Source organism: Triticum aestivum, chromosome 4B (assembly GCF_018294505.1).
Source record: "Triticum aestivum cultivar Chinese Spring chromosome 4B, IWGSC CS RefSeq v2.1, whole genome shotgun sequence".
Classification (NCBI taxonomy): domain Eukaryota; kingdom Viridiplantae; phylum Streptophyta; class Magnoliopsida; order Poales; family Poaceae; genus Triticum; species Triticum aestivum.
The window spans coordinates 120,252,799-120,263,077 of record NC_057804.1 but is presented as its reverse complement, the minus strand read 5'-3'; the positions used below and the strand labels follow the sequence as shown (position 1 = coordinate 120,263,077).

The window sequence follows — 10,279 nt, the reverse complement described above, 5'->3', positions numbered from 1 at the left end:
AGCGGCGATAGTAGCTCTGTGCCGACGCGTGCAAAACACACACTCTCGCCGTGCCTAGAGCACGTGCACAAAGTGCTCGACAAAATGCCAGGGCCACCTAGGGATCTCTGATGACAGTGCAATTTGACAGGATTGTGAGTCTGGTTGAGAGAGAGCTAATGGGCATGCTGGTTTGGCCAAATGACCATGTGTCCAGTGTAAGTTAGAAAGTGGCAACATTTCTGTCATGCCCACAAGGTGTTTGACAAAATGCTAGGGCTAGCTAGGAGATTCTGTTGATGATGAAATTTGGCAGGATGAGGTCTCTTTAGATGATAAAGATAGTGGTGGAGTTAGTTTGGCAAGATGAGAAACTTGTTAGTGCAGTTTGACCAGAATTCAGTTCTGGACAGAAACTTCAGAGGAGTGTTTGGTGGACTTAAATGATGCCAATGGAGCTGATCTTCTGGATTTAAGGTTCTGGTTGGAAAGAATACAAGTTGGAAAAGTTTCAAAATTAATAGAGCTAGGGAAATTAGGGTTGCAGTTATAACTCAAGAATGGGGCAGAAATGAAAAGAGGGTGTTTCACCCAAAATTTTCAAAAGACATAGTTAGGGTTTTTGCTTAAAAGTGATTTGTAGGCATCACCTGACCTCCCATAATATTTTTTTGTAATTCTAAAATAATTATTTAAGAGGGTCTTAGTGCAATAGGAGCATTTCAAGTACTGAAAATGGTATTAAAAGAATAGTTTGTGGCAAAAAGTTATTATGAAAATATTTCCTACTGTTATTTATGATACGAATGAAATGATTTCAAAACAACCAAGGACCACAACATTCCACAAAATAATCTTCTAGCGGGGCGGGGGGGGGGGGGGAGGGGATTTTGTAAAACAGAAAATAGAAAAGGCTCTGAAATTAATAAATGCCCTCAAATAGCTCAAAAAATTATTTCTGGTCAAATTTTACTTAATAAAATTATGGTTGAATTTTTGGGGTGTTACAAAGGATTACCACCAAAGTGATGAATTTGTTGATAATGTTAATATCATGGAAAATTTGGAACGAACGAAATGCCCATATCTTCGGTAGCAAAGCTAGGATGTCGATGAACGTAGTCTCTGACATTAAAGGTGACACACACAATTGGGCCATCACCGGCGCGAAATCCCTGAGTTTTATTATTCTCGGAGAGTAATTTCTTTTTACTAACCTTTGGTTCGACTACTTCAAAAATCATGTTTCTTCTTCTTAATTAATGAAATTTGCCTATGTTTTAAGAGAAAATCTTCAAAGATAGTTAATTGTTTCAAGTTCAATAATCTTAAACGCAATGTCGAAAAACTATGTGATAATAAGTACACCATACATACATAGTCAGCTAATCCCTCTGTTTGATGGAAAAAAACTCCCTCCGGTCGAAAATACTTGAAGTTCTGGGTTTGTTCAAAGTCGGCCGTGTTCTCATCATCCCGTGCTCATGCCATGTTGCGTGCCACTAATGATCGCCGACAACTTGATGCTGCATCTGCACGCCACCACTGTTGTTGTTCTTCTCGTCATCTCATGCTCCTACCGTGTTGTGCGCCACTGATCATCGCCGTCAGCTTGTGCTGCTACATCTGCACGAGCCAACACAACAACTACAGATGAGTTGAACCTTTCAAAAGTTGTTTCCGAACAGCCGATGGACTGAAGGAGCAAAGCAATATGTTTAATTCAATTAAAGAAAATTGATTCAGTGATGTCCTGGTGTTGTGTAGATTTTGATTGCCATGTAAAATAGATGATGTCCATGTGAATTTGATTCAAATGTTAACTCAGTAAGCCATGTTCTGATTGTAAACAAACTTGATTCGGAGAAGTACTAAACCGCATCCACTTTCATATATATATTTTGCTTTTAGTTGGAATTTGCCCCCTCTTGGTTGTTTGTTACACTCTGCCGCTGCCCAACACCCCCCCCCCCCCTCTAAACAGTAGCTGACCAAAGAGAGGGAGGGTTTTGTGAGCGCTGGGTCTCACTTGGCAGTGTCCCGCGGGTGAGTGAGAAAGATAAGCGAACACACTTGAACATAAATTCAGTTTTTTCAAAACTAGCGGCAAATCAAATGGGTGTGCTCCAACTAGGGGCTTGAGCGTAATTGTCCCATCCTTAATATACACCAACTGCACTAGTTGGTCGCATGCGTCGCTGACGAGAGAAAGAGCACGCCGGCAGGAGTAAATCATAATTGTAATTTAAAATTAGATCGTTCGTTAACTTTTATTTTGAGAAACAACGCGAATGGCATCCCCCGTGTGAAGGAATGGACGTTCATGCTTCAGGATAGAGGGAATAGTCGCGGGACACCGGTTTGCATGGCTAGGAGCGCCACCTTCCGGCAGGCCATGATCCCCGCTAGCTCAGGGCAGTGGTGTTTCAGGGGATTTCGGCTGGGAAGTTTTAGCCCCGTAGTGAAGCAGCTGGTCATTGTTAGTTAGAACAGTACAAAGATTAACAATTGAGTTGTGTCGACGTTCATCATTCTTGGCATCAAGGCATGCGTTCCTTAATTGTTGTTTGGCAACAATGCTCGTTGAGAGGAGCTTGGGTCGCGGCTCGGCTTTTAATAGTCTCAGCGTGCCTGAGTGCTCTTCTATGGGTTGCCTGATTGCTTTGAAGTGGAGCTGCGGTGAAGCGAGTCCAGGTGATGAAGATGATAAGCACTCGATGGTTGTTTGTGGTGGGCACGGTAGACGCATGTGATGTCGTGATTTCTGTGTAACTATGTGCAGATTGGCTTTGATGGTGGAGCTCTTTGGTGAAGTTAGAGTTGCTTGCTCAAAGGCAACCGATGATGACGATGACGCTTGCGACTCCTCGGCGGATATCATTTCTTCTTTGTTGCTTTGTGTTCCATGTCGGCGTCCACATTGACTATGTTGTGGACTGGGTGCAACAACTTTAGTCCGGTTTTCCATCAATTACCGGGCAAACTCTTGCTCTCTTCTTAATCCATAAAATTGGTAGTATGTCTTTTGCCTTGTTTCAGAAATTTTTTTATTATAAAATTAATTGCAGTTTATCTTGTTGTGTACTGTACTTGTGTTCTACTTCCTCTGTTTCAAAATAGATGACCCAATTTTATACTAAAGTTAGTACAAAGTTTAGTCATCTATTTCAGAACGGAGGGAGTAACTTCTAAGACGTCAATTACCTGGTTGGTAGCTGTTTTCCTTCATCTTATCACCCGTATTTTAGGATTTTTTCCATGGACAGGTGACCACGTTCCGTACTTGTGGATAGCAAAGTTTCCAGTTTGGAGACACACCTTGAGAGCCGACGTGGCCGTGCTAGGCAGCCAGCGCTAACATTGGATGGCCACGGTGAGCAGTTATCTACACTCTCTCACCATTGTGTCCGTCACCACCGCTGCCACGGCTGGCTCGGCACCACAAAAGAGCACGCGCTTCTTCCCCGCCCAAATCGAAAGGAGGAGTCGGTACACAACGCCCCGGCTCGCCTCGGAGGGCTCACCGAATCCCGAACCCCACGGCGAAAGTTCGCCGGAAGACAAGGTGAGGCTCCGAACCCCCGCCGATTCTTGCGGTATCGTCTTCTCGCAGCCGTTCCTCGCCTGGATTCTGCCCTGGTTTTCGCGGGTTCGTTGTGGTTGTTTCTAGGACCATTTGAGGACGGTGATTCGTGTGCGCGCGTGTAGAATTAGGTCCATAGTATCAGTAGCAGCTTCTCAGTCTGTTCTAGGTGAGTTTGATTTGGTTGGCTAGTTTTGGTCAACAGTCGTTTCCCCGAATTTTCCGCTGCCCTGAGATTATTATTGGCTTCTGCAAGTAACCTGTGTGATAGCATGGGGAGAATTCTCTTGTGATTGTAGTACGCGGGACAGAGGAATTGGGGATTGCATATCTAATATAGGTTAGAAACATGGGGTTTGTGTGTTTACCGCTTTGGGTTGATTAAAACTGCCTTCTCCCTATATCTATTAAAACAGCTTATATCTATCAAAAACAGCTCAAAAGGTGACCTTCAGAACTCTGGTTTGCAGTTCAAATTTAGAAAGTAAAATATGGCTGTTACTTGTGCTGCATACTAGTATGTAGGAATTGAAGTATAACTGATGCAGCTTCCTGCCTTTCCGCAGATATCATCGCTTATAGCACTTTCAGCATGGAGCTCTGCACAGCTTCTGTATCTATTTCACCGCATCGCCCCAGTCTATCAATGTCTAGCCGGCAAGTGCCATATACTCGATATGCCGGTTCAAGATCCTGTATTTCCAAAAGGACAAAGCGATCTTCACTCTATGTCATCAATGCTGCATCAACTAATGCCCCGCTCTCTTCTCGGACCCTACCCACGCAAACTAATGGCGCAGCTGCGAAAGGCATGCCCAGCAAAAAGCCCAACAGTGCACTGGAGCAACTTGATATCGAGCGTGGTGTCTGCGTGCCTTTCCGAAAGTACTCCCCAGAAATGGTATGGCGCACTACGAGCATTTGTGTTTACAAGGTTGGTTTGTTGAAATTTGGTTTTAACTATGCCCATTTCCATAATCGATAGGTCAGGAGTAAAGTCTTGGGATCAAGTGGATCTGTACTATCCCTCGCTAGTCGGGGAGTGGAGATCATTTGGAAACTAGGATTTTATTGGTCATCTCTGGTGTATGACTACTTGGTTGGACGGGATGAAGAAATTGTTCCATTCCGCGCCCGCCAGCTCCGCAATCTTTTATGTGATCTCGGGCCGTCATTCATAAAAGCAGGACAGGTTAAATTCTTTTCCCTTTCTGATTAATCTCATTGAAGAAAAATAAGACTTCACTTGTGCTATCTGTTCTGTCTTACAATTCCAACATTGTCTAGTTACATTATTTTTTCAGGTTCTAGCTAATAGGCCTGATATTATTCGCGAGGATTATATGAGCGAACTGTGTATCCTACAAGATGACGTTCCTCCATTTGCTAACCAGGTACACGGTTGCAGTCGAATGCTTTTACAAATTGTTCTAGACAGTGGACACATATTGTGGAAAACGCTCATGAAATCAGGATGATTAACTAAGCTTTGCTTATTGCTGTATACCTGGTAGGTGGCCTTTTCCATAATTGAGGAAGAACTTGGCCAGCCTCTAGAACAACTATTCAGCAAAATTTCATCAGAGACAATAGCAGCTGCAAGTCTGGGCCAAGTTTACCGTGCCACTCTAAGAGAAACCGGTGATGATGTTGCTATCAAGGTTCGTGTTCCTTTCATTTTCTTTTCTTACTTGGGATACTCTGACGTTTGTGACTTGATGCACCATTTAGTGGGGTTCTTTAACAAACATGACTATAAACATAGTCTATCCCCTTCTCCCTGATGAAATTTGTGTCCTTTATAGCCTGCATCATTCATGAAAATGCTTATATATACTCTAGTAGAATCAGAATGTCCAGATGTTGATACTACTATTGAAGTATATGTGGATTGCCCAACCTTCTCTGTCAGTTTGGATTTTTGGTTCTACTGGCTGGTGCATGAAACTTGATATAGTATCAGATCCTAAAGGTCTTGGGTTCAAGTCTGGGCTTTCGGTATTTAAATATAAAAAATTGCCTGCCCTATTTGTGTCCATGTTTAGGCCTTATTGATTTGAGCCACACATGAGAGGGGGTGTTTGAGGTGTATGTGGATTGCCGTACTAGTTGATGCAAGAAACTTAATAACTACCACAATTATCTTTTACTTTTTGCTAAATTCATAAACCATCTATTTGGCTTGTAAACTGAATGAGTTCATTTTATGCTTATCTCTTTGGTTTCAATCATACTACAGGTTCAGAGGCCAGGGATTGAGCCAATAATATTCCGAGATCTGTTCCTTTTCCGCACTTTGGCTTCCTTTTTGAATGGGATTAGCCTTCAAAAACTAGGCTGCAATGCAGAGCTTATTGTTGATGAATTCGGTGAAAAACTTTTGGAAGAGCTTGATTACACTCTTGTGAGTATTTTCTTTGTGCCTTTTTCTTGTTGATGTCAAGTTGCAGAATAATGAATCACTAGGGTCAGGCCCGCATGTTTCAGCGAGAATTTCAAGTTGATATTTTTGATATATTTTAAAATTAAGTGATCATGTATATATGTGAACACTCATGCCTTTAATAGTTCAAAGATGTTCTGTTTCCTAAATGGCTCAAAGGTGCATGAAGCTCTTCTAACACTTCGAAATAAAAGTAACTTCTCATCAGTAGTGATGTATTGCCGCAAAAATAAAACGAGTAGTGATGTATTGTGTATGAAAATTACAGAAGCATATGTAATGTATAATTTGTAGAATAGTTCTGGGATGCCTTTTTGTGAGTAGTTAAAAAATGATCAGAATTTTTAGTGCCTTAATAGCTAGAGATATATTGTACTCCCTCCGTCCCATAATATAAGAACGTTTTTGATACTAGTGTAGTGTTAAAAACGTTCTTATATTTTGGGACAGAGGGAGTATCATACAAATGGTGCGTGCATGTTTGAAGAAAATATTGGCACATGAATAGATGTTGGTAGCACACAGAATGGTTAATCTACCAATACTCCTTTTGTTCATACCATAATCATGATCGTTCACATCATAATCACGATCTTTCACTGTTTTCACTAACAAAGCAACAAATTATAATTTTGGATGCACCCAATGAATGGAAAATATGATAAATGCTTCAGATGGTACATGTAGTACTAAGCACTTACCCACTCTGATGTGGAAAACTCATAAGTATCAATGGATGTGCTTGCTTGTTATTTCTGGAGGACATGGCAGTGGCTTGTATGTTCTGATTAATGCAGCCTTTCAGTGCAATAACCAACCAATTGTTCAGCATTTTTTTTAAGTTCACTGTTTGTACTGCACCTACAATGCACGAGTGCAGTAAATAGGAAATCTTAATTAATTTAAAAACCGAAGGCATAACAAGTGCAGTATCAAAAACCTTCTTATTTCCTTGCACGGAGGTATTGCAACCTTTTATGTGTCATTAAGATACTATAGGTGTTTTCATTCCAGCAACACAGTTTTTATGTTTCAATTTTTATTTTGGTGATGAATGCCTGAATGGGAGTTGACGACCTTTCTTTTCTGCACAATTAGGAAGCTAGAAACATCGAGGACTTCATAGTAAATTTTAAGAATGATCCAACTGTGAAGATCCCTCTAGTATATAATAAGTTTTCAGGTTCTCGTGTTTTGGTGATGGAATGGATAGATGGAATCAGATGCACTGATCCACAGGTTTGTAGAATTCATCATATCAACCTTTACTTATTTCTAAGGTGGATTAGTTCATTTAAAATTTGTAGCATCGTTGAGTTTTCAATTTATTCCCTCAGGCTATAAAAGAGGCTGGGATTGATGTAGAAGGCTTTCTCACAGTTGGAGTGAGTGCAGCACTGCGCCAGTTGCTTGAATTTGGCCTTTTCCATGGAGATCCACATCCTGGAAATGTTTTTGCGATGCGAGATGGGCGTATTGCTTACGTCGACTTTGGCAATGTCGCCGTCCTTAGCCAGGTCTGACTTTTTTTGGTTCTTTGGCAGTGGCAGAATTCGTCTTTCGAGTGCAATTGATTGGATTCTTATTTTTGCTTGCCTGTCAATATATAATCCATAATCTATCATGCATACCCTACTACAAATGATTCTTTAGTAGGAAGAACTGTTCACTTAGGTGGTCAAAATGTACGTCGGCTACTTACAAAATAAGTCTTATCAAGAGACAAGAAATGATAACCTTCCTTATTCTGAATGCATTCTTGTGATTTATTGCATTGGCAGATAAGAAATTACTTACATTTTTTTATTGTCACTGTTTCTCATATATGCAGCAAAACAAAGAAATCCTGATTGATGCTGTAGTTCATGCTGTAAATGAAGACTATGCAGAAATGGCAAATGACTTCACAAGGCTTGGTTTTCTTGCTAGTGGAACAGATGTTTCCCCAATTATCCCAGCTCTGGAAGCTATTTGGCAAAACTCGGCTGGAAAAGGCTTGGCAGACTTCAATTTCAGGAGTGTGACTGGTAATCCCTATTTCCTAAATTCTTATCCTGCTCGTAAATGTATATATGTCTGCTTGATATCTTGTCAGTTTACATGTTTGTTGGGGTGAATGTTCTTGATCATTAGTTCATGATACTTTTTTAACGCATCCCTTGTGGGTGCTCACAAATGTTGAAACATTCTTTTTGTTTTGCTTCCCCTAATGATGCATTCTTAGTGTTAACACCGCTCTATATGTTCATGTATATACTTCATTTGCTAATGAATGAAACTGAAAATTACAGGGAAGTTTAATCAGCTCGTGTACAATTACCCTATCCGCATCCCAGAAAGATTTTCTTTGGTCATTCGCTCTTTGTTGACACAAGAAGGAATTTGCTTTACTCTTAAGCCTGAATTTAAGTTCCTTGAGGTATGGCATTTGCTACCTTTTCAGTTATGAAAACAATAGTGTACATTTGTTTGGTTACTTATGCCCTTCACTGTATGTTTCTTCATATTTAGGTCGCATATCCGTATATAGCAAACCGTCTTTTGACAGATCCAAATCCTGCTCTCCGTGAACGGCTGATACAGGTATGCTATAATTTCTAAGAACCCTCTTAACATGACCCCAATTGGTAATGTGAAAAGCATTGGTACACGGGTACAGAAAAAAAAACAGCAAGCTTTTATTTTCTCGAATACGCAGGAGCCACTGTTGTTGTTTATAACATTTCTGAGATATTATCACCATCTCCCGCCAGGTGTTATTCAAAGATGGATTGTTCCAGTGGAAACGACTAGAAAACCTTATAGTTCTTGCCAAGGAAAACGTGTCAAAGATGAGTACCAATCCTGCACTGAAGAGCAATAGCCTGTGAGTATTGAACCCACTGTTTCTGTCATGCTTTATCTGTCTAGCTGTTCCTGCAAGTATTCTGATCTTTCGTACTGCAGGCAAACTGTGTCGAGCCAAAAACTGGAGAAGAAACTGGATCTCACTGACACAATAAAAGATGGAGCACGGCTGTTCCTTATTGATTCTGGGATCAGGAGACAACTTGTAATGGCTTTCACCGAGGACTCCAGGTTGCACGTGGATGAGGTACTTTTTAACATGGTCCCTCTTACCTCCTCTTTTCACCTGAGATGTAAGAGTATATAATAGATTTGGGATCCCCATAGCTAGCGAACGTTCGCCAGCTAGGGTGGCAGTTGCGAACCCCCCAGATGGCATTTTTGTGTGTATTGGGTGAGCTGGGGTGGCATTTTGCAAAACTGCCATGGCAGTTCCTTCATTTTAAGTTTTTTGTTTTTGTTTTTGCGAAAACTGCCACCCATCGGACGGAGATCGTGCGGTTCAGGGGCAGTTTGCCAGATAAGGTTTCTGTAGATTTGAGCCGTTGATTTCATTTAGTAGTGGATATTTGTAACTCTTACCTTCTTAACTCACATGTGAGGTAAGAGGGACCATGTTAAAATTAGCCATAAAATATAAATTTCTTGATGATGGATTACCGCAACTTGTTTCTCCTTTGCAGCTTGTTGATGTATACAAGCTGGTGGAAGATCAGATAGATATACCTTCGGTTGCTCTTGAGGTTCTCCAAGGTAAGTCGATCAAACTCGATTTTTCTTGCTCTTGTCATCCGCCGAAACATTTCTCCCTGCTTACCGATTCACATGTCTATCGTACTCTCCTGCGCAGATTTGCCATCGGTCGCGCGCGATTTCATGCTTTCGTGGAGCGATTCCGTTCTGTCAGATCGCTAAAACTAACCCAGCCAAAACGCTGGGCAGCAAGCGGAGACCTGCTAGTTAGGAACAGCAAGAAACTTACCTCGAGTTGATCTGCATAGAGATATAGATAGATAGACAAGATTCTTCCCCTATTCTTTGGTGGGGCACTCCTGTATAGCAAGATTTGCTCGACTGATCTGCACATGCCACTTGTATAGTGGAACAGGTCCTTGTATATAACTTGAGTTTGTAATATTCTGGGACGAAAACAGCATACAGGTATAGCATATGCAAAGGGGTAAGCTGATTTCTATACGATATCCTGGTGTACACATGGGTATCTTGGCTTGAACTCGTACGGCCCGTCCAACTCTAACCATGACCTTCTAAAATGTCAAATTGGTAGAGATCCCGGTCAATTTCGACCCTGTTCTGATGTAAAAAAAAAAATCTCGACTCTGTTCCACTTTAGACCAGATTCCGCAGACCTTCCGCGAGGACGATGATGACTGACATGTACAACGCCAATGGAAACAAATGAAAGG

The 10,279-nt window shown here is 41.3% G+C and overlaps 1 protein-coding gene across 1 annotated transcript; it reads left to right on the top strand.

Moving 5' to 3' along the window:
- The first annotated feature begins 3,318 nt into the window (after positions 1 to 3,318).
- Positions 3,319 to 10,052, top strand: LOC123091394 (protein ACTIVITY OF BC1 COMPLEX KINASE 1, chloroplastic). The gene is made up of 15 exons (XM_044512893.1): positions 3,319 to 3,544; positions 4,129 to 4,463; positions 4,548 to 4,754; positions 4,867 to 4,956; positions 5,077 to 5,223; positions 5,802 to 5,966; positions 7,104 to 7,244; positions 7,343 to 7,522; positions 7,837 to 8,032; positions 8,297 to 8,424; positions 8,517 to 8,588; positions 8,759 to 8,871; positions 8,952 to 9,099; positions 9,536 to 9,605; positions 9,703 to 10,052. Exons 2-15 carry the CDS (start codon positions 4,155 to 4,157, stop codon positions 9,765 to 9,767), a joined length of 2,031 nt encoding a protein of 676 aa, XP_044368828.1. The 5' UTR covers positions 3,319 to 3,544; positions 4,129 to 4,154; the 3' UTR covers positions 9,768 to 10,052.
- The last annotated feature ends 227 nt before the right edge of the window (positions 10,053 to 10,279 follow it).

Coding starts and splice junctions, on each gene's coding strand:
- LOC123091394 (XM_044512893.1), top strand. CDS start 4,155: ATGGAGCTCTGCACAGCTTCTGTATCTATTTCACCGCATCGCCCCAGT. Junction 7,523..7,836: donor ATGTCGCCGTCCTTAGCCAG/GTCTGACTTTTT, acceptor TCATATATGCAG/CAAAACAAAGAAATCCTGAT. Junction 9,606..9,702: donor TGCTCTTGAGGTTCTCCAAG/GTAAGTCGATCA, acceptor TCTCCTGCGCAG/ATTTGCCATCGGTCGCGCGC.